The sequence below is a fragment of the Streptopelia decaocto genome (genome assembly GCF_964273445.1).
Source record: "Streptopelia decaocto genome assembly, chromosome: 2".
In the NCBI taxonomy this organism is placed as follows: domain Eukaryota; kingdom Metazoa; phylum Chordata; class Aves; order Columbiformes; family Columbidae; genus Streptopelia; species Streptopelia decaocto.
Genome location: NC_138655.1, coordinates 64605411 through 64630593, shown reverse-complemented (window position 1 = coordinate 64630593; position 25183 = coordinate 64605411). Strand labels below are relative to the sequence as shown.

At 39.0% G+C, this 25183-nt stretch overlaps 1 protein-coding gene across 1 annotated transcript in view; it reads right to left on the bottom strand.

Moving 5' to 3' along the window:
- LOC309436282 (dynein axonemal heavy chain 5-like) overlaps positions 1–25183 on the bottom strand; it is a 168884-nt gene that overhangs the window by 19495 nt on the left and 124206 nt on the right. Inside the window, exons 67-73 of the mRNA XM_082045351.1 lie at positions 24637–25015; positions 23594–23865; positions 21544–21708; positions 17633–17900; positions 12853–12974; positions 12052–12399; positions 6486–6674 (exon numbers count right to left, since the gene is read on the bottom strand). Of these exons, the coding sequence (XP_081901477.1) occupies positions 6486–6674; positions 12052–12399; positions 12853–12974; positions 17633–17900; positions 21544–21708; positions 23594–23865; positions 24637–25015 (1743 nt within the window). The remainder of the gene's footprint in view (positions 1–6485; positions 6675–12051; positions 12400–12852; positions 12975–17632; positions 17901–21543; positions 21709–23593; positions 23866–24636; positions 25016–25183) is intronic.

The following is a 25183-nucleotide window of genomic DNA, read 5'->3' as shown; positions in this document are numbered from 1 at the left end:
TATACAAATCAATCCTGATCTACAGTGAGATTTACTAGGTGTAATATAGTGCCTTTCTCGGAAATCTTTCTGTTGAGATTAATTTTAAATACCAGCTCTGAGGTATGATTGACTGTTTTGGTATTAGAATTCTTATCAAGCAACCAGATTACTTACTTCTAGTGCTGTATTTATTATGACATAAAGAGATAGATCCCAACTGACACGAAAAACCTCAAAAGACAAAACTCAATAACCAAAGTAGTCTTTCTGAGATTAATATACTAATTCCATAAAGCCCACTTACATCTCCTTCTTATTATGCAAACAGCTGTCATCTAACATAAAACAAGGTGATTTAAGAAAGGAGCAACTAAAATAATAATCTTAATAGCTTTCTCTACATGATTTTGCAGCACACATCTCTACTGTGTCAGATTCTTCTATGCCCATTTCTTAGTTGTCCTCAGGTCACCAGCTCCTTTGTCACCACATACTTTGTAGGACATTCAGCAGAAAAGTAGTTGCCAAAATCATGTCATTTAACAATCAGTGATTAAGTTACTGTAGTAGTAACTGCTTATAATTTTCAGTAAATGCTATAATGTTCAGTTAGACTCGCCTACTTGCTATACCCTTTGTCAGCAGAAATATCAAGTCCATCATTCTGTGAGATGATCTAAATAAGAGGCCTGAATAAGAAAGACAAGCTCGAGGCGTGTCCATATCAAAGCTCTTTTCAGGTGGTGTCAAGGACCACTTACCTGTTGCATACAAGGAAGCAGGCAGTGACATATGTAGCAAATAGCTGATATGACTACCGTATCTGACAGGCTTGGTAAGTAAACCAGAGACACCTTACAAACCAAAACATCTACATTAGCATTTCAGTTCTGACCTTTTGTTGTTGTTGTTTGGGTTTTTGTTGTCGTTTTGTTGGGTTTTTTGTTTGTCTGTTTGTTTGGGGGGGAGGGCAGGGAGGAGGTGTGTTTTGTTTTTTAGCAAAAAACCTGCTCTGGAAAGTAGGCTCCAGGCATACAACCTGGCTTAGCTTCAAATTAAACTAACTCAAAAACTCAAAAGCTATGCTTCAGGGAGTCTGATGTACTACAGCCACTAATGGGTGTTCAGCCTGGAGTTAGATTAATGTAAATTTCCCAATAAAACATGTAACACAGGACTGGGGTCCTCAGATGAAATCCTATTCCCATGCAATACTTGCTAATGTAGTCATAGACTTAGTGAAGTATAAGACAAAATCAATACCACAAAAAATATTTAAGGTAAAACCCCATTGCTACTTGGGTTAGAAGCCAAACTCCAGTGAAGTGCAGCATCTTTGGAATGTCTCCATGTCTATTCCCTAGCAGGCTGTTTTTCAAGCTGCAAAGATCGTTTTTGCTACAAACCGCTGTGTGTGACAGGCTGACATTTATTCTTGCATCTATCTTCACTCACATGGACTGACTGGACCTAATCATTTTACCAGTAATCTGTTACCTGTGAGGCAAGACCCACAAGCAAAAGGGGTTACGAAAGCAGAACTCTGCTGCTGCCTCTGCCTTTGGAGTGAGAAAAATGAAGACAGTTTCAGGTCAGGAGGAAGGTTTATTTTGCTTTTCCACCACCTGTGTCAAACTGCAGTCTGAGAAAGCATGCAAAAGTGACTTGTTTTGTTTATAGTCTCATGGGTGGACACAGAGTTTGTTATTTGACTGGTGAAAGAAAGTGTGACAAGAACACAACTACAAAAGCAGCAGCATATAGCATGGGGTAAAATGGCTGCCCTGTTTTGAAACTTGGTTGTTCCGAAGCCATTGCCAAAGGCTAATAACTGAGAAATGAAGGCCTCTGTGTAATAGCCTGAATTTTCTCTGGATTCACAATGTGTCAAGAGAAAGTACAATCTGAAGCTCTGAATGTCAGAAAATATTCAGTATCATCGGGCCCTAACTGAGTCTGTTGGGGATTTTAGCTCTGTTCAAATTTACTACATCCTTTCTAAAGGGAGCCACAAGAACTGCTTGAAGATAACAAAGGCACCTGCCACTTTCCCTGAAGAGTATTTGCTTTTAATTACCTTCATTTATTTCCTAAATTTTTGTTCCTTTTCTTCACTGATAGTAACTCTATATCTGGCTTTCCAAAGACTACCACGTCACGGCCTTACTGGAGCACAATATTCTTCTAAAAGCAAAGCCAGGCTGCACTGCTAGGACTAATGAACATTCTTCTTTTTACTGTTCTTATCCAATGAGGCATGCAGAGGAACTCTTTTGGGCACATTCCCTCAGTCTCTTACAATTTAGTATACTAGTTTTATTTGTTGCAGGATTGTTAAACTGATCTATTAGGTAATAATGTCCTGGATCAGGTAATTATGTCCTGAATGATGAAATGTTGATTTAAATTGACAAACAACAGAACTCACCTCATTCCCTTTTTTTTTCAGACACCACAGGAAGCAATTATATAATCTATCTCACTCCTTACACTTGTAAACTTAATTTCATGTGCTTATTATATTGTACCTTCTGCTACGTTCTGTTGCTTCTTTCCTCAGAGAACACCTAAACACTCTCTTCTTTTTTGCTCTAATGAAATGCTTGACTACATGTTAGTGACCATCATTGGTTTTGGTTTTGGTTCTTTTGGTATTTTAGACATTTTTTTTTTCTTTTCTTGTCAGTCTATGCAACCTTTCATTTAAAAATTAGCTTTCTTTACAGTTTACTTTTGCCCTCTCCACCCTTTCTAAGAGGTTCCAGAGCTTCAGTTCAGATGAGAAACCCTTTTGATATGTATTTTTTGCTTATTGTGTAGAGGTTGCCACACTCCTGGCACCATGAATAACTGCAGCAAAGAGGTGGAACTGGGCATGAATGGCAGAAAAGGGAAATCCCCCTTCAACAAAGAAAGCATTGGTAAAGACTCAAAGGAGTTCTAAGATATAGAGAATGAGAGAAAGGGTAAATCCATTAGGCAAAGTGAAGAAGGAAATATTGAGGAATCAGAAACTGCAAGAAATCATGTCAAATCTCTTAGAAGTAGAATCTGAAGCTGTAGTGCAGCTGATACAGGCAAAGAGATGCACAGAGGAACATATTATTATCAAAACAATCTTTTGGAAAATCACCAAAGGATGCTCTGTAGATACTCAGAGCAAAGCAATGACTACCATGGCACAAAAACAAAGCATAATTTTTTAATAGTTCTGTGGAAAAGTATTTATCAATAATGTGGACTGAAGAAACTGTGTAAATAGAGGGGTGTGATTAATCCAAAAGAGGTGCAATTCACAGATCAAGATGTATAGAGCCTGAGAAAACTAGAAATCAGCAGGAAGAGGTGGTATCTACACTTATTGATAGAAGAATGACACAAACTTACATCCTGAGCTCAGAATACATTTCTAAGCAATACAAAGGGAAAAAAGTAGATCCAACAGGACATCCTCTGACCACGCCTGTAAGAACAAAGCGGGGAAGGAGAGGAAGCAAGCTCATGCTAAAGTATGAATTCCTAATATTGATTTGTCTTGTTGTATTGGGTTTGTGTGGCAAGGTTTTGGTAAGGAAGGGGCTACAGGGGTGGCTTCCATGAGAAGCTGCTAGAAGCTTTCCCTGTGTCTGATAGAACCAATGTCAGATGGCTTCAAGACAGACCCATTGCTGGCCAAGGCCCAAGGAGGACCCCATGCTGGAGGAGGAGGATGCCCAAAGGAGGCTGTGGCTCTGTGGGAAGCCCATGTTGGAGCAGGTTTGCTGGCAGGACTTGTGATTCTGTGGGGACCCATGTTGGAGCAGTCTTTTCCTGAGGGACTGCACCCCGTGGAAGGGATCCATGCTACAGCAGTTTGTGAAGAACTGCAGGTCATGGGAAGGACCCATGTTGGAGAAGTTTGTGGAGGACTGTCCACTGCAGGAGGGACCCCACACTGAAGCAGGGGAAGAGTGTGAGTAGTCCTCCCCCTGAGGAGGGAGGAGCAGCAGAGACAACGTGATGAACTGACCAACAACCCCATTCCCTGCCCTCCTGGAGGCAGGAGAAAATGAGAGGGAAGTTGAGCCTGGGAAAGGGAGGGGTGAAGGTGTTTTAAGATGTATTTTCTATTTCTCATTATTCTACTTTGATTTGACTGGGAATAAATTAAATTTATTTTCCCCAAGTCGAGTCTGTTTTGCCCGTGATGGTAATTGGTGAGTGATCTCTCCCTGTTCTCATCTCAACCCATGAGCCATTTGTTATATTCTCTCTGCCCTCTCCAGCTGAGGAGGGGAGTGGCAGATTGGCTTTGGCGGGCACCTGGCGTCCAGCCAGGGTCAACCCACCACATCTTTACAAACATTGAATCTTTCTACTTGAGTCATAAGAGAACAGCTGTTGAGCAAATTGAAGTAAAAAGATGTTTCCTTGAAGCTCAGAGAAAATGTCAGAGAAGTGGTACAGAAGCAAAGAACTAATTGTGAGCGTCATTATAAAGATGATTGCGTATCAGAAAATAAAAACCTGCATGTATGATTGGCAGATCATGAGAAAAGATAATAGCTTGCCATACTACTAGTTGATGAAACAGCAATGAAAATAATTGGCAGTGATTTTTTTTACACAGTCACATGGAAAAGTATGCATTGTACCCAAATACAGTAGTAAAACAGACAAGAGCCCAGGGTAGAACTTTCAAAATAAACTCTCCAGTGTCTGTCCTTAACTAAAGGTCCTGGCTCCATAACCGGTTGTCTCCAAAGCTAAGACACTTGAGGAAGTGACTGAAAAGGGGAGACCTACTCTGTGTGTGTTTTCTGTGGATAAAAGGAGTGAATAAGCCAAGAAGGAATGAGAGTGAATGAGGAAAAGATTAAACAGCAGAAATGCCAGAGAAAAAGAGTATTTGTTCAAATCATTTAGAAGTGAAATTTGGATTAAATAAGCATGTATGCATTTTACTAGACTAAAAGACACAGCATAAATTTCCCAGGGGTAAAATCTGAGGGCAATAATACCCTCTGGTTACAATATTGTCCAGTACTATTGATGTTTTCTAAGTATTATGAATTCTTCAAGGGTAAAAAGTTGACAGTTTAACAAGGGAAAGAAGAAATAATCCTTTAGAGGATTTAGCAAATATATTGAAAAAAATTAGCTCAATACATGTATTACAAATATGGCAAAACCATATATGCTACCCAGGCACTCAGTATTATAAGGAGCTGAATAAAACTAGAAGAAACTAGTTCCAGGAAAAAGCTTTACTCTGATAGGAAGGATAAGGAAAAAGGACTGAGAACAATCCAAGGTGTAGATTATAGGTGTATATCCAAGGTGTAAAACATTAGATTTATTAAATTCAGTGTTATTGATTATTACACTTACTATATTTCCTTTTATTTGCTATATATAGTATTTATTTACTATTAAATAATAATATGAAAACTAGAAAACTGACTCCATTCCAAATAAAATTCTACAAGTAAATTACTTACATACTATCACTGGGAATCACTTAATAAGCAGGTAACAAACAAGCAGTGATGGATGGATGGATGGATGGATGGATGGATGGATGGATGGAAAAAAAAAACTATATGGAGAAAGCTGTTAGAAAACCTCATTGAAAAAATGTTGCAGATTGTAAGTAGCTTCCCAAGAGGGGAATAAAAAGAGTAGCTCTGAGTTGAATTATGACGGCACAGAAGAGGCTGTTTGAACAAATTGTATTAAATCTGAGATGAATAGTAGAACAAGAGATAGTCCCAAGACTATTGGTTGTAACATAAGTGGACACTCTAAGTTTGCCAGAGAAGAAAATGAAGTATAACATAACAGGTTGCAATACTGTATAGTGGGCACTCTCCAAGCTTGGACTGCAACCAGGGAAAAAAAGTACTACCAGTGCAGAACAGAATTGTAAATAATAAAATCATGGAAATGAGGGGTTTTCAACAGTTACTGTTCATGAAACACATGGCAAGACACCAGATCCCACTTACAAGCTGATGCAAGAGTGCTTTATGCTGGATTTTTCCATTTAATGAGATTGTCAATCAAAAATGCAAGAAAAGATTGACAAATGTTTCTGTCATGGCTTAAACTCAAAAAAATCTGGGGCATGAAAAGGTCAGTGATAAAATCCATTATTCATAATGATGGTATCATAGTAAGAGTAGGCAAATTGAAATCTGTAACCGCTATAAGATCACTAATACTTCAGAAGGAGGCACTGGTGTCCTTTTCTAAGCTGCTAAGGAGAGTAAGAAATTTCTGAAGTTTCTAATTGCTGTTCTGAGTTAAGGTGAATAATTAAGTGGACTATGGTATTTGAAATATATGTTTCCAGTGTAGGAATATTTTAGATAATAAACGAAAACAGACTTATAAAATACTGTGCATAATTTTTAAAGCTTTTTGAAACACATGACAGTTACATTTAACAAGCACAATAAAGCTCAAAAAACATATACCTACATACATACATAAACCGCATGTATCTATAAAGTAGCCTGTACCTCATGAGGGTTATAATCTGGAGGTAACTTCTCTAGCATCTCATCAGCAAGATGGTGCACCACTGCTTCTCGGGTTTCGCCTCCTCCAGCGCTGCTGTCTTTGGGCTGGATGCTCACTATTGTCCTTAATGTCTCATTAGCCAGGTTAGTCTGGTAAGTTATATCTGCATTAGGGTGAAGTCCAAATACCTTAAAGTAAAAGGGAGAAAATTAGGAAGAGAATTGCAATTTTCCTTCTAAAATTACATCAAAGAAAGAATCCATGAAAATAGATAAAGGCAGAAAATCCTCAGCTCGATCAAACAATAGGTGTGAATAGGTCAGTGGACGTACACTTATTTAACTGGCCAAGGGTCAAGCTCAAATTGCCCAAAAACATTAACTTGGGCTGCATATACAAAAGCATTTTCATTCATATGAGTGGGGTTTTTTTTAACTGATCTTCTGCTTATCTTCACATAGCAGGCTTTGGATCATGCTGCGGAGTGCTCTAAGGGTGTACAAACTGATTCCTTTCCACTGGATCAGACTAGAGATTGTTGGAAAGGTGTCATGTGTGGACACTGACCGCTCACCACCCACTCTTTGTCTCTACAGATCTGCTGCTGTTGTACCAGCCCAATAATTAGACCAATTACGTTTTATAACACATTTTGTTTTACTCAGTCTCTTGGATTATGAGGCATGCAACGAATTAATAAAGTGAGTGAATAAAACACTGTCCATATTCAAAGCACCTAAAGATCTTATGACTGGTGATATATTTAGGACATTTCATGGTTTAGCTACTTTTGGTTTAAGTCTCTCACTCCTTACCTCCTCTTCTGAAATCAAATTATTTTATTTAAGATACAGCTAGCACAGAATTGCTGCAAGGCTGCCCTTTGTCTGAATGATAATAGCATTCTCAGAAATTTCCACTGAAATATCAGTAAGTCTATAATTGTCAGGTTGACAACTGCAACTCTTCTCCAGGAGTAATTGTAGTGTGTCTTATTTCATAAGCCCTCATTTAATTATAGCTATTAACTATCTCTTACAAACCTTAAACCACTAATCCAACAAGGATCAGTGAAGAAGGCTTGCCCTCAAACTGAGGACCAAAGCCAAGCAATCTTTGATTTCTCATTTTTTATATTTTCATATTTTATATTAGAATTAGTATATTACAAGAAAACACTTCTACTAACCAATATTTACATACTCTGAGGATGGAATAAAAAAGGCCATGTGTAATGTTGTTATGCTTGCAAATCTAGAAACTCAGAGACAGGGGATATAAATGGCTGCATCTGTGTCAAAGCCAGCAAAGCTGCACTGATGTACACCAGTTGTGCATCTGATCCTTACAACAGCACAAAGAACACAGTACAGACCTAATCCTGTGCGTGAGAGAAGGTGTGACTGTAACTAACACGGAATTAGGTTCCAAGTAGTATTTAACACATTTTACGTATAGTAGTTTACTCAACCTGAATATAAAGAGCTGTAAAAAGTGAAAAAATCAATGCACTTTATTACGCTCATATTCTATGTGGAATGAAATAAGGATTTGAAGATACGCTCTTTTCTGCTTTTGCTCTTGCACAGTAAGGGTTTGTTTAGCTGGTTTTGCTCTAGCAGATATTGCAGCAATGCTATAGCCCAAGTTAAAAGAATGAAAACATATCTGCCATTGTGAATGTAAATTGTAGTACCAGTCCAAGGGCTAATTTCACAATTGGTGTAATATTGCAGAAGACAGGGATATTACATGGGAAACAACTCTGGTCCTATGTTTTTATGCAAGTGATATATGAAAGAATAAGAACAAAGCAACCAGAGTAGTAAAGCAGTTGGGTGGATGAGTGTCCTGGATGTCCTGTATATTAATCAAGGAGTTCAATCTTTCATTCTTTTTGATCCAAAAATCTCTGGGAATTTTGATTAAAAAGAGGATGTTGGATTCTGTCTGTCAGGGTTTTTTTTTAGTCTGATAAATCCTCAAAACCAATTGCTAAAGCTCTATACCCCTCTGAAATCAAAGTCATTTTCAAAGGGATTGCAGAGTTCAATAGCCCTCTTCAGAAGTTAGTGTTTATTCTGATCAGAGGTTGAAGTTTCATCAAAGGAGCAAGGGTACAGCAATCAGACTTATTCAGCCTTTTTTAACCAAAAATGGAAAGGGGAGGAAACAAAGATACACTGTTTTGACTAGCACAATATCCTTTGTGGAATGAAGATGACTGGGAGATTAAAAGGGTAAAGGTTTCCATGAGCCATTTTGACAGATTTTGGAATGACAGAAGAAAGTCAGAGCTTTCTTCCTAACCTGTGAAAATATGAAGGAGAAAAAAATGTTTGCATTCCTGGATTTGATCTTATTTACATAAAAGTCAAAGGTAAAATTCCCCTACCTCAAACCATACATACAGATTTTTGGGTTTTTTTACAGGCATCAAAAATACTTCAAAAATACATTGCAGCATTGTGAGATAGGTTCCCAAGTGCTTAGAAAAGTAGATTGATGAAAGTAGCACCTGAAATCTGATAGAGTCAAGGTTCATACTCTGATAGGAACCACTTCATCAGCTGGGCTCAGATGGATCCCACTGGTGTATTATCATGGCTGCAATTACCCTCACTTGGAAAAGGTGCATCGTGGCCAGCACAAATACCCTTGCATTCTTCTTTCACTACCTTCAGAGATTCAAAACTTTTCAAGTTTATTTTATGACCTTGGAATCTTCTCACCCTCTCAGCCAGCATATTATCAGTAAAGGAAAACCATTTTTTTTTTTTTCTGTTCAGTCCTGTCTGTTTAATTTTAATAGAACTTACTTCCAAAGGCATTTATCAACTTAGTGCAATAGCAATGAGACAGAAATCCAGAGCATTCACTTCTATTTCAATTTTAACTAACGTCATCACATGTGCCTGTACTAGAAGGAGCAGAAAGTCACAGTCATCCAATTAATGTGACCACTGCAACATACACACGCTGGGTCATGTAAAAGTGGTTGCAACCAGGAGCTACCTTGCACCCTACCCCATCAACTCATGACAACATGCAGATCTTCCTGTTGTCAAAATGGAATAAACTCCCAATTATAACTTGCAAAATGAGACCATATGGGTTTTTTTTTTATTTTCATTACTTCTCAGTTCACATGTTTGCGAATTTAGTTCGGAAGGGACCTCTGAGGGTCTTCTAATCCAAACCACCTGCTCAGGCAGGGTCAGCTATAGCAGGCTGTCCAGCATGGTGTCCAGTTGGGATTTTAATATTTACAAAGATCAAGACTCCACAATCTCTCTGGGCAACCTCTTCCATGGCTTAACCACCTCCACTGGAAAAAAAGTGTTTTCTTGTTGTCAGATGGAATTTCCTGTTGTTTAATTCATGCCCACTGCCTCTTTTCCTTTCATTGGGTACCATCAAAAAGACTCTGGCTCCATCTTTACACCCTGACAACAAGTATTTATACATATTGATGAGATCCTGCCTCAGTCTCCTCTTTTCCAGGCTAAAGAGTCTCAGCTCTCTCAGCCTTTCCTCATATGGTAGATGCTGCGGTCCCTTAATCATCTTCATGGCCCCACTCTTGACTCACTCCAGTAAGTCCGTATCTTTCTTGTACCAGAGAGCCCAAAAGTGGACACAGTACTTCAGATATGGTCTCACCAATGCTCACTAGAGAGGAAGGATCACCTCCCTCAACCTGCTGGATCACCTCTCTCTTCCTAATGCAGCCTACAACAGTTGTTGGTCTCTTTGCCATAAGGGTGCGTTGCTGGTTCATGGTCAGCTAGCTGTCCACCAGGACAACCAATGCAGGAATTTGCATTTTCCCTTGTCAAATATGAGATTCCTGTCTGCCCAGCTTTCCAGCCTGTCTGGATCTCTCTGGATAGCAGCACAACCATCTGATCTATCAGCCACTCCTTCCTGTTTTGTATCTCCTGTGTGCTTGTTGAAGGTGCATTCTCGCCCATCATCCAGGTCATTAACAAAGATGGTAAACAGTTTTGGCCCCTGTTTTGACCCCTGGCACGCAGCACTAGTGACCTGTCTCCAGCTGGACTTTGTGCCCCTGATCACAACCCTCTGGAGCCAATTTTCCAATGACCTCACAGCACACTTATCTAACTCATATGTTGTCACTTTGCCTACGAAGATGTTATGGGAGGTAGTGTCAAAGGCCTTACTGAAGTTGAAGTAAAAATCATCCACTGCCCTCCCATCATCTATCAACCTGTTCATCTCCTTCACAAATCCATGCTGGCTCCTCTCAGTCACCTGCTTGTCCTTCATATGTTTGGAAATGCTTTACAAGAGGATTTTCTCTAGCACCTTCACTTCTCAGAGACAGGAATGATTTTTGCTATATTACATTCTTCAGGAACCTCTTCCAATCACTATGACCTTCGAAAAGTAATCAGAAGTGATCTGACAATGACATCAGTCAGCTTCCTCAGCACTCATGAGTGCAACCCATCAAGTACCATGAACTTACATATGTTCAGTTTTTTTAAATGCTCCCTAACCTGGTCCTCTGCCACCAGGGGTAAATTCATTGTTCTAGACTTTTTGTCTCAGGGGCCTGGGTTTGCTGGAGGCCAGTTTTACTTGTAAAGACTATGGCAAAGAAGGCATTAAGCCTTTTCTGTATAATTTCTCACTTGTTCTTCTGCCCCACTCAGCAATGGACCCTCATTTCCCGTAGTCATCTTTTTTGCTGTTTACATTTTTGTAAAATCCTTTATTGTTGCCCTCCACATTCCTTGACAGATTCAACTCCACTTTAGCCTTGGCTTTCCTAACCCTATCCATGAAAGACTGGACAGTAGCTCTGTACTCTTGCTGGCTCACCTATCCCTGCTTCCACCTCTTGTACACTTCCTCTTTATCGCTGAATTCAGTTAGGAGCTTCTTGTTCATCCATTTGGCCTCCTGCTGCCTTTGGTTTCCTACTTATTAAGACAGATCTTTCTTGATCTTGGACGACATGATCCCTGACTATAAACCAGTTCTCCTGGGTCATATCCCATGAGATTCTTCTAAGCTTGGAAGAAACCTCTGAAGAGGTTGACATCTGCTCTCCTGAAAGACAGGCCTGTGATCCTGCTTTTTGCCCTACTCTCTCCTTTTAGGATCCTGAGTTCCACCATTCATCACTGCAGTCAAGGCTGTCTCTGGATTTCACATACCCATCCAGTTCTTCCTTGCTCATAAGTATCAGATCCAGCCAAGTGCCTTTCTTTGTTGGATCATCACTTATCTGTGCCAGGAAGTTGTCAGTCACGCACTCAAGAAATCTCCTAGACTGCTTGAACCCTGCTATATCACCCTTCCAGCAGATAATTAGGGTTGTTAAAGTCCTCCATGAGGATCAGGGCCTGTGAATGTGAGATTTCTTCTAATTGTTTGAAGAAGACCTCATCTACCTCTTTCTGATCTACACTAGATACCCACTGTGGTGGCCTGCCTGTTAATCTTGACATATACATTCATCTCTCTGGAAAATATACCAGATTAAATTATTTCTCTGACAAAAATTTCCTTTAACATATTGAAATATCTTACCTCAGGTGTATCAATCGCTGGCAATTGCTCTATGTACTGGAGATAGTCTTCAACTGTTTTCCCTTTTGGAATAGCATAATCTTTGTAGAAACAAAATGTTTCACTAAACATATGCTCTCCAAACCACACTCTTGCATACGTATTCAGAAGCGCTTTGTCAAGGTCATCAGTTACACGGCCACCATACTGTACTTCTCCAAGCATATAGCGAACACAGCTCCAGTTCACTCCACGTTTGATGTCCATATCATCCAAATGATTCTGAACAAACTGCACACTGGCTGTGAAGTCTGCCTGATTAAATTCATAAGGAATATTCCAGCCCAATGGACCAAACTTCCGTCTTTCCTGTAAAATAGAGTTAAAGGTAAAAGGCTGATGGATAGTAATTGTAAGGAAAACATTAAGTGCAGAAGAATTCATGAAATATATTAAGAACACAGTAGTCCAGCTGGAGCTGTATTTCATCAACTTTTAAAAAACGATTCTTCTCTTAACACATACACACACACAGAAACACACACACAAGGCCAAATCCATGATTAATTATCTAGTAGTGAAATATTTCTTCATTTATCATCATTAGTAGAGAGATACGAACAAAGAATAGGAATATTAACATTTTCACAAATAAAAAGATCCCCTTTTTTAAGTGCAATGATTTTCTTTCTCATTTCATTTGTATTAATTTACCAGCAAAGGATTTTCATTTAAACCTGTTTTTCATTTAATAACATGGTGCATTAATAAATTAAATATGGCATCATGACAGAAGAAAAGAATTTTTAAGAATTTTTAAACCTGAACCGTTGTGTGAAGAAATGCTACAGCATATAGCAATGGTTTCCACTGTGGCATGTTGCTCACTTCTAGGTGATCCTGAGTAATAGCTGAGTATGTTCGTTTTAAGCCAGCTTTCACACCTGGAAAAAAAGTACAAAAACGTAATATCTAAGCAAAAAAGTGAATGGAACCTATAATTCCAACTTTTGTTAAGAAGATTTCTCTGTTCCAATTTACAGTAGTATCATATTATAGATTTGAATTTTCTCTTTGAATCAATTACCTGTTCAGCTGGTCATAGCACTCAAACCTCAATTATATTTTTTTGAGTAGAAGACACATCAAATTAAGTTCAGGAGTCTAGAAGGAATTACACTTAAGTAATCATATTCTAAATGTTATGAGTTACAACTGAAAAAAACATTCAGTTACTATTATGGCAATTAAAAGGACACCTAACATAATATGGAATATAGCACTGAGTATCCAAGAGTTTGTGCTTCAATATTTACATATTAAATGAGATTTTAGTTCTACCTGAGACAATTTTACTTAGACTTCATTCCTGTAACAATCTCAAAATTCTGTATGCATCTTCTCAAACTGGCATATTGACACCAAGCAGATGAGATGAGAACCTGAATTCATAGTGGAAATGCGAATACTTGGGGAGGTTTGTTTGAGCACTGACATTTCATATCCCAGGAACAGCTTTAGGCATATGATACTGATAGTCTCAGCTTCCGTATAATATGTAAGCCCCACTACTCCCAGATGCTTTCAGGCAGCACTACTGAAGCATAGTCTGCCTTTGGCAGATGACACCGAGCATGAAGTCCCTGTTATGATATCTTCCACCTAATCAGATTAATACAAGTCTAAAAAGACAGATTTCAAGAACAATGAATAGACTGTTGAAATCATTTTACTTCCTAAGACACAACAAAAGCCCTTTTGCTTCTTTCCTACTTCACAAAGATCCTGTAGAACAATATATATATTTTTTTTAAAAAAAAAGCTTTTCAAAATATTATAAGGGTATCATAAGAGAGTTCCAAAATCAAGACAAATTAATCAAACAAAAGTGCCTTATCATATTCTGCTACCAATGTGGCAGGACAATATCAGAAAATTAAAACTGTTTATATTTCATCCTGACTTAAATTATTACACTGGGCATATTTCTGTTACTAAATGCAAGTTGTAAATTGGCTGCAACCTGTCCTATAAAAACTCTTGCAGCTATGGGGTATTATCATTTGAATGATAAGGAGGGATCACAGTACAATAAAAGATGCAGAGCACTGAATTAGGAAGTGGAGAGGAGAAGAGAAAGCAGTAAGAAATTGTTAACAGCAGACTGACTAACTGCTGAAACAGGGTATCTTTCACAAGATCAGACATTTTGTAGACCTCTTACTAATGTTCAGAGGAAAACTAATACTGATATAAGAGGTTTAAATGACTAAGGCATTAAATATGACCTTGGATAAAAATTCTCAGCTCCTGCTGACTTCATTAACTGAAATCAGTGGCAATACGCACATATATATATGAAGAGCAAATGAATGCATTACACAGTTAGTTAAAGATGAGAGAGTTAAAAGATAAACTAAGTGTCAGGCTTGAGGATTTCTTTCTGCCATAGTCCAAAATACAAAGTAACCTTCCCTCATCATACATAATGAGTAGTAAATTGCTTCTACAAACATATAAAGGACATTTTCAGGTAGCAGCATAGTTTAGGTGCAGACACTGAACAGCAGGAGAGCAACAGGTTCAGGCTTACTTGGGAAAGTTGGATGTTTTCATATCACACAGAGTAACACCAAATAGTTGAGGTTGGAAGGGATCTCCAGAGGTCACCTTGTGCAACACCCCTGCTCAAAGCAGGGTCATCTAGAGCTGGCTGCTCAGTGCCTTGTCCATGTGGGTTCTGAGGATGGAGTATATCAACTCAATGAACAAGCTGTTACAGTATTTGACCACACTCACAGTGGCTTATGTTTTATTCTGATGCTGAAGTGAAATTTCTTGGGTTTCCATTTGTGTCCATCATCTCTCTTTCTGTTACTTGGCACCACTTTACTCGCTCCCATCACATAAGATAACCATTCTCTCTTCAAGGTTAAAAAAATCATGGCGCTCTTGGCCTCTCCTCAGCATCTTTGTGGCCTCTCACTGGCCTCATTCTGTCCATGTCTTTCTTGCACTGGGGAGGTCAGACCTGGACACAGTCCTCCACATGTGCTCTTAGCATGGATGAATAGAGAAGAATCATCTCCCTCAACCTGCTGGAAATGATCTTCCTAATACAGCTGAGGGTGTTGCAGGACATCTTTGCTCCAAGGGCACACTACTGGCTCATGTTCCACTTGATTTCCATGAAGAACTCCAGATCCTTTTCTGCAAAGCTGCTTTACAGCTGGTCAGCCCCATCATGTATGGGTGCACAAGTTTCTTTCTACCCAGGGGGAGTACTTGGCATTTCCCTATGTTGAAGTTCAACACACTCCTGTCAGATCATTTCTCCAGCCAGTGAAACTCCCACTGAACAATGCCATGACCTTCTGGTGTATCAGCCCCTCCTTCCCACTTTGTATCATCCACAAACTGGCTGAGGGTGTGTCATCATCCAGTTCATTAGCGAAAATTTAAGCACTGCTGGCCCTAGTATTGACCCCTGGCCTACATCACTGGTGATGCAAGTGCTCTGCAAGTGGATTTGTGCAGCTGACCAGAACCCTCTGAGCCTGGGAGTTCACACAACTTTCAGTCCACCTGACTGTTCATCTCTGTAATGTCTCCATCAGTATGTCTAGAAGGATGTATTGGGGGACTGTGTCAAAAGCCTTCTTGCAGTCAAGGTAAACAACACCCTATGCTCTCCCCTCATCCACTAAACCAAACATCTTATTGTAGTAGGCTAGCAGGCTGGTTACTAGGCTCAAAGAACAGTAAGTAAGTAAAGCTTAAGATATCCTAGAAGCCAGAAAAACAAAACAAAACAAAACACAACAACAACAACCAAACCAAACCAAAACAAAACAAAAAACCACATGCAACAAAGTATAATACCACCAGGGATAGATTTGATCAATATTTTCATCAGTGGCTTGGATAAGGAGACAAAAGGTAACCTCAACAAATTTGCAGAAAATACTAAATTAGACAGCGTGGCTGACATACTAAATAGCAGAGGATCAGTCCAGAGTGATCCCAACAAAACCTGCATGTAGTACAACAAGTGCGAAGTTCTGCACCTGCAGCACAACAGCCCCACGCATTAGGTACAAGCTGAGATCTGCTGGTAAGCACTTCAGGATTAGCATAAATGCCAGGCTGACTATGAGCCAGAATTGCACTCTTCTTGCAAACAAGGCAACCCATATAGTGGGCTACCTTAGAAGCAGCACAGCCAGCAGACTGAAGGAAGTTCTTATCACTTTTCACCTATCACCAGTTGAGCTTCCCCTCAGATATATTGCTCACATTTGGCAAACAAGGGAGGTGTGGAGAAACTGGATGGGGCCATAATGGTGGTCAGATACTGAGAGTGCATGACCTACAAAGTTAGGACAAGAAGGCTGAGTTTGTTCAGTCTCTTGAATAGGAGGTTGTGGTATGAAAAAAAAAAAAAATCAATTTAAACTGTGAATACTGAAAGGTGACAGATAGTTGCCTGCACGTATGAGGGATGGTGGCTGTATAAAACTGGAATTTTGAACTCTCAAGGACAAACCTGCTACTTGCTAGCTGTAAGTGGTACAGGCTGCAACAAGTGAAACATTCTGAATCCTCCAATTAATACAGAAACATGAGTCAGAACCACCAATTAAGATGCTGATCACGCATTGTGCTACTGTACATAGACTACGTAGGTTAGGAAAACTGGTGGCTTAGAGGCCCAGAAAGCATAAGATGAACATCCTAGCTTGAGGAAACATTCTGGAAGTGGAGAAAGATCCTGGAGGTTGGGGCGATGCACACAGGCTAATGCCATGGGGCACCCAGGGACCTAGGCCAGTAATGTCCAAAACTGGTACCCACCAGTAGCTGCACAGCATCAAACCAGCATGACTTTCTGCCTGACCTTGCTGGACCAGCAGCAACCTCTCCAATGCAAAGAGAAGTCAATATGAAATGAATCCAACACAGGAGGCTGGGAGCATGAGAGAGTGAGTGCGTAAAATAAGGCACTAGTATAAAAGCACTAATCTCATTGGTTCTTAAGTACACCCCAGTATTCAGATCCAACGTGAGCTATAACAGAGGTTAAGGGGTGATTCAGGAGCAGCTCACAAACACTTGAAAGACAATTATAAAGATGCTGGGGTCAGTCTCTTGTCAGCAGTGCCAGATGACATAAAAAGAAGCAACAGTCACAGTTGCCTACAGCAGCTTGGGATGTTGAGTTTGAGTTTTCAAAAGAGTCCTTCCTTTTCCTTACACAGCAGAGCACAGGATTGGTCCCCTCTGCATCCTTGGGTGGTGTCAACAGGACAGAAAGAAAAGCGATGGAGTGTACTAAGCTTAAGAAAGGGCCACTGACCTGGCATTCTACGTAGGTTCTACACAAAAAAACAAAATCACTATTAATTTTTGTTACAAAAACAACCAATCCAATTTCTCCACAAAAGACTCATGCTTTACACATGGCAGAACTGACTTACCCAGTCCTGTATTTAGCTAATGGAACAACAGAGAATAAAAACTAGAACACTGCACAGAGTATAGTGATACAGGGAGTTGGGGGGAAAGCAAGCCCCAAAGCTCAAAAAAAAGCATTGTTTCCTACCTTGAGGAGGTTCATTAGTAAATTTGATAGAGGAATGTAAAAGATTAATAGGAAACTCTGGGTGAGCCTCTGTAGTGATCCAGGTCCTGAAACCTTCACTCATAGATTCTGTTGTTGTGATCGTGTCCATTAATTCACTAAGAAACTCCAAACCAAGGTGGCAGTTCTGTAGAAGGAGCCATCCTCCATCTTGCATGCACTGATTTAACAGACGCCTGGCATGGACTTCCTGCCCCTGACCCATTGAAATGGCACGACAGGGAATGTTCTGGAAAAGAAAGTAACATTTCTTTTATATATAGTTCTTCAGAATTATTACATACATGATGCATTGCTTCTGTAGGTCCATGTGTAGTGACACTGTGCCACAAAGAAAACTGCTAATACCAGTGGAAACTGATTATATTAAACAAAAAAGCAAAGCCGTCCAAGTTGCTGTTATCTTTCACCTGAAGAAAGAAAACTTCACCCACTGGACTTTTTTGCAGGTCTGACAAAGACAATGGGATAAGACAACTGAAACATTTTCCCTTCCCTTTTCTCACTTTCCCAAATACAGCAGGACATACACAGAGCAACATAGCTGCCTGGCTATTCTTTTTCCTATGATGTGGGCTATCTTGAGATGGGCAGGTATTAAGGCTCCACATAATGCACAGAGTAAAGTCAAGAATTTTGATGTCTTTTCAACTGTCTGAACATACTTATTCCATCTAACAGAGAACTGTCAAGGAAGCAGGCAGGAGAGGAAAGATTGGTCCACATTAAGTCATTCCTTAGCAAACATCCTGTATTGTTAGCTGGCAGCTGTGGAGCCACTGATTCAGAGGATTCTAGTTTGGCGATCTGCTAGCTCTAGCTAGTTTTCTAGCTGTTAGTTTTCTGGATTCAGAAGAGACAAAGCTCATAAATTCAAACACAAGAATTCTGGAAATTTATGGAGTCTTTCCTTCAGATGCCATGGGAGAGGAAAGCCAGTTCTTCAGAAAAACAGAAGATGATATAAGCTTTCACAATGGGATCTGAGAAAGACAAGCTAAGTCGCAATCAAGACCATACAAGTCTGTTATTAACGTGCAGGCAGACCCCTTCCTGCTTATTGTTCTTACTACCCTTGTTCTTGTTAAGTAGTGCCCTGGCCTAGGTTGGCTGCCTGACTCTTATCAGATAACATCAGAATTACCAAACCCAGCTGAGCATATTATTCTATATACATGTTGAGGGAGCAGGAATTGACTTAGTCTCATGGACAGTTTCATGTTCAAGACCTACAGCTGAGTATTGTTCAAGCTGTGAACAACAAGTTGCGTAAAGACATATCAATCTGGGCCTATCTTCAGCTGGCTGAGAACTATGAAGGTTAATCTTAAATTTTCCTGCTACTGGGACTCTCTCACTGTGAAACAACAAAGAAGAAGGTCATCCAGTCCTAAACAGCATGAATGGGGCTGTCCTATTTTTGCAGGAGAAAAAGGTCAAGCATTTGGACACAAGCTGTGCTGGGTCATTTGGCCTTAGGGTCACAGAAGAGGCCCTGACCTGACTTTACTGAACAGCATAAATGCAGCTGCTATGTACGATCCTGCACATCCTGGCAAAAGATAGAAGGAGAAGAGAATGCCAAAGATAAGAAAGCACTTAAATCCTGCTCTCAGGTCAGTAAAACCTGAAATTGCAGCTAAAAGAAACAAAGCTACATAGCTCGTGAGGTAGGCTGTGTGCTGGAGAAGCAAAAACTTTGCCTTTTCTAAGATGTACCTGATTACAGATAGCACTCCCATAAGCCACAGACTATGACTACCCCTGCAGAGTGCATAAATATTCAGCTTGTACATTATTCCCTAATAAAGCATCTGCTCATAATTTGTTCTTCTCAGCACTGTTACCTCTCAAATGGACAATCATTAAAGGTTATAGAAACATCAAGACAAGGAAAAAATACATTTCACTATAGATTGTCCTCTTTTCACTCCTTCTGAAAGAACTGTATCAAAATGTCTGCATGCAGACTGTTTCTCTCAATAGCGACACATACCAGTATATCTGTGTCATCTTAATACCTCACTCTCCAGATGCAAAAAACATCATTTTAGTCAGTACAGTGGCCCTAACAGTTCTCTTGAAGGTTCTGTGCACCATTCCCTGAAAGAAGAAACTACAATAATAAAAATATCTAGTTTTAATGAAGTCGAAGTGCTAGGCATAATGAACTTCAGTTTAGTTCAGAAAGTCAAATTTTCACTCCATCTTCAAGTGAAACTAAAGGGGGCAAAAATCCAACTAATTTTAAGATAGACCATGCTTGGTTTACAAACACGGTTAGCACAGTAGTCACAGATACTTTTTCCATTTCTTCAGGAGAAGGCCATTGGAACAACTAAATTTTAGAGTGAAAAATTAATTCTGGTCACAAATTTGAACATTTTATACTGTAGACAATTATTTTTTATCATTAAGATAATACTTAGAGGTTCCATCAATACTAACAATCCACTTTAAGACTACAAATCATGCCTGTAAAAGGGAAATAACTGAAAAATAGGCCCAGCATGTCTTTTGGAACAACAAAACAAAACCAAACAAACCAACCAAACAACAACAAAAAAATAATGAACCATGAACAGGATACTTTGGTGGTACAGAATCACATATACATAGCAAAATCGGATCCTTGGTGCAAATAACCTCTGTTAAGTCAAAGGTTTATTCTGGAAAAAAAAGTTGAGAAAGACAAAGGCAGGAACTAAATACAATTTGTTGACACACTAGCAAAACAAACACAAAGCCCTCTTGCGAATGTTTCTTGAAAACTGTAAATGATTTCTAGATAGATTTTTCAAAAGCTAGAGAACTACTGAAATGCTCCTCTGGTCCCACAATGATAATGTACCTTTTTACTTAAAAAAAAGAATTGTGTTTGCAGTCTGATTTGCAGAATCTGAATGGCTCTTGCAAATTTGAAAGGTTTCTACACGCTATGTGGTAAGATCTTAATTCAAGAGATCAGACAAGAACCTTACAGTTAAATATTACAGTTAACATTAGAGTTGAACAGGTTATGACAGACTAGCTGAAGTTGCCTTGTTTATAAACCATGTGTGGACAAACAAGGGAATCCCTTCAGCTCTTTTGCATCCTCACTTTTATATTATTCTATTTGTGTTTCCTTAAACCATGAGAATGTATTAAAACTGCCTACTGCAATGGATCTTCAGAATGACAGCAAAACCTGCTGTCTTTTAAGAGTCACAATTAGCTAAAGAGATTTATGGGTACTCCCAACTTTTACAAGTAAATCTTAGTGTGTACAAAATCCTGCATCTCTAAGTGAAGATGCATTCTAACGGGGGGAAATTTATGGAGATCTACTGTGAATAACTTATTCTTGGGAAAATTATACTTGCATCTACACTGTGAACCATAAAACATAAAGGACAGAGTGCCTTAAAGTGACATTGTGTTGTAAATGTTGAACATCGCCATCAAGTGAACTGATTGAATGATAGGGTCTCCAATTTCTTAATTTCTCGTCACCATATTTATGATTTTCTCTATCTTCCTGTAATTGTCATTACTGTCAGCTCCAATAGTAAATGTGACACAATGTAAACCACTAGTATTGCTTTGTTCATATAGCTAAGTACTTCCACTAAGTAATGGATTATCAGTCTGCTGGATCAAGACAGAGGGATTATTGGAATCACACAACTGGAAGAAGCAAGAAAGAAACATTTACATTTCCTTAGTAGATGCATTTTGGCTACTGGTCCAAAACTAATTTCCAGACAACACTGGTATGAATATAAATATCACTATTTGAACTTCTATAAAGTGTGGAAATACCATTTCTAGTTTGAAGGCTAGCATAACGTATCTTTATCAGCTCTAGCAAATTCCATTTAAGAGGATACCTTCGATTTTGCAAGACGTTCTATACTTTCAGTGGGGTCAGACCCCACTGATAAAAAGCACGTCAATGGTGTTCGACAGTCGCTTTCTGTCCACATTGCTTCCATGTCAAGAATAAATCCTTCTGCATATTTTCCTCCAAGAGATTCTGCAATGTAATGTCGAGCCTAAAAACAAAACAACAAAAAAGTTATGATATTCCTCTTTAAAAAAAAAAAAAATATTTAGCATTGATTACTGATGGGGAATTTACCAATACCTACATTACAGGGCATCAACTTTCTAAACCTTCATTTTCAACTTTGGCGTAACAAAAGTTACAGTCCACAGGAGACAACCACTGAAATTCTCAGATAAGTAAACTTCAAGCAAAGAAAAGAAAGAATTCTGTTCACACAACAGCAATCCTGTGAGCATTGTTGCTAGAGGATGCAAAAGGTTTTTTAAAAGAGAACTAAAGAAATTCATGCAGAATAGATCCACTGTCAACTCTGAGCACAGCCCAGATACTGCCCCTAAATCGCTGACTGCTAAAGCCTGGTGGATAGCCAAACAAAAGAGTTTCTCTATACCAGCCCCATTCTTAGCTCCTCTAAGCATGTATTGTTGACACTGTCTCTACAGCATAGCAGATTAGACAGATCTTTCATCTGACCCAATTACAATCTTCTATATATTTGTTGGAACTTCAAACGGAAATTCCACTGTCCAGTTCTTATCCAATTCAAGTCTCTGATGCTGAATATCCATTTCTACAGAACATAAACACAGCTCAGACTTTATCCTTAAAGGTCAAACCTTCCCTATGCCTCTATTGTCCTCTTTTCACAGACATTTTCTAAAAGGACTTCTAAAGCTATCCCGGTATATGAAATGCTTTTTTGACAGACATTATTTTCCAGCTGTGTAAACTACTGGCATGAATTCTGAGGCACATATTATGGAGAGAAACACCCAGGAACAAGGTGGACTGAGGAAGATGCCGATTCCAGGAAAAAACAACTTAATCATACACTATTAAGTGTAACTTCTGCTCCAGCAAAGAGAGGTAAAATTTTGTAACACTTGGGCAAACACAGAAGGGAAAGAAGAGATAAAGAAGATAATAACAAAACGCATCCCCTCTCTCCCTCAAAATTAAATAATTACAGTTTTTGATACTACTATTCAGAGATGTTCTTTCTCAAACATGGTTGTGTAAGACAATAAGAGTGTTGATAAATGAGCAGTAGCAGCTCTATTGTTTGGTCTGCTTAAATTGTGGCAGATGGAGCTCCCATACATCTCTCTTATTTACCAGCTGAAGAGAAGAAAAGGAAAAAGGATGGAAGGGGTCTTGTTGAAAAAGAGGTCCATAAAAAAATGTTGTCCCTTAAATACAACACGGATGCTATCACAACATGTAACATGTAATATTGGGATATGGAGGAAATTACAAGTGCTATTTTCCAGTGTAGCTAAAGACAAAAAAAAAAAAAAAAAGAAAAGCGAAAAGAGGGTAGCCATGGGCTCAAACATCTCTTTTAGACCTACATAGAGAAGAAAAATCCAAATATCACAGACCATGGAGAAAATGCAGTTTGCAGTTTCTTTCACAATATCTGCCACGAGACAGTCTTAATGATTATTTCCTCAGCATGGAGAGTAAGTAAACAGTTTATCTGCTATTTTAATTCACCTGTCATCAAAGTGAACTGTTTTACTTCCATTTCTGTGGAAAAAAATACGGATGCATCTTTTGATTCACTGGAAGAATGCAACTGCTTTACAAGTTTCATGACTCCACTTCAAGAGTGCCATACAAAGAGTGTATTCTTATAACTCCAGCACAACTTATTTTATGTTTTGCAATGCCCTTTCTAATTCATCGCAAATAAATAAGTTAAAATTTCTTTGACATATATTTATTATAAGGACTTCAATAGCTGATTTTCAAAATAGCTCACTCTGCAACAAATGTTATGATAAAAAAATCAGGCAACATAAGTTTAGAACTAGCAAATCTACAGGAGACGTCATGTGGCATAAGCATTGTACAGAAGTGTATCTTACTTGAGCGACGGTATGATCAGGGCACCAGCTACGGACAAGGAGCAGTTTACGGAATTGATCCAGTAAACTGTCATACCCATCAGGAATAACAGCTTTTTCAGGTGCTTCTTCATCAAACCAAGCTTTCCAAGACTTCTCATTCTTAACAACTTGCACCAGAAGGTGATTAAAAGGGTACAACCTAGATAACTGCACAAGATTGAGCCATGTCATGTCAAGGATCCACTTTTTTGGTTTTGGTTCCACAGAGTTCAGATCTAAACTGGCACCTCCTACAAAGCAAAAAGCATTGTGAAGGAAAATAATCATTGTTACACAGAAAAATGACAAGTAATAAAAAATATATTTATTTCTATAATTCAGGGACTAAAAATCTTTCTAAACCAGACCTAGAATGTACATGGAGGAGTCATTTAACAAAGATGGATTGAAGAAGTCTTCTCAGTGCTTCCCAAAGCTGATATCCCAGTAATTTTTGTGCTGCTTTTTCTCCATCTGTAGAGCTGGAGTAAAACTTTTCTATCTATAAGGATACTCAAACTCAATTCTTCAGACCAGATGTAGAAAGGACCTATGCTTAGTCCAGTCTCCCTTCACTTAGGCTACAGAATAAGAAAGCACATGTCGGATTCATTTCCAGGACTGTGCATCTTCAACACCTCTCAGCTCAACCACCACTCCAGTATCATGCCCACTTGCCCCTCCAACACAGCTGAACATTAAATTCAAGTTTGCAAAGTAAACTGAGATATTTGGATGGCAAGTACCCGACTGTGTTTATCTCAGTACCTGGTTGTACTTACCTTATCTTGGAGACAGTGGGGTCCACCCCTCATCACATTTTATAAGCTTTACTAGAATTTTTCTTTGTCATTGTGCTGATTAGTGACATGCAGGGGTGGCATAATGCAATGCAATAGAGCAATGTTTTACAACATGTAACAGATTTCCACTTCTTTAATACTGACACATAAATGTACTGCAAAATCAGAATTTGGGAGTTCACAGACATATGGAAACAGGTACGTTTTTAGAGAAATTACCTTTGATCAGTGTCTCAAACTCAGCGTGTGAAATCTTCTTGGCCTGCAAGTCAATCTTCAGTGCCAGAAGCAATATAAACAGGAATCTGTGATTTTCATACAGTCCTCGAACTGTGTACTTGAAGACTTCATAGGTGAGATGCTCTATTACATATCCTACCCTTTTTGCTGTGATCTGAGATTTCTGAGATCTTTCCACTGACAGGTCAAAAATGCCAAGGAACTGCCGTAAGGATGTTTGGTACATGACACTAACCAAGCTCATTTCCACAATTAGGAAATAAAGGATGCTACCACGACCAGCAACAGGCCGATACTCTTCACGTGCAGTATTGATTTTCACCTCTGTCTCCGCTGCTATGTTTAATTTTTCACTGACCTTAAAATTAATGGAAAAGACCATGAAGATTAAGTCATGTCACTTGTGATTTATACTGCACAAGAAAAAAGAAAAGGTCTTGATTAAGATCACAATGGTATTTTTAGTTGAGCTTTGCTTCCCTCTGTCAGTGTTTCAACACAGACATTGCGTCTTCATGTGTTCAAA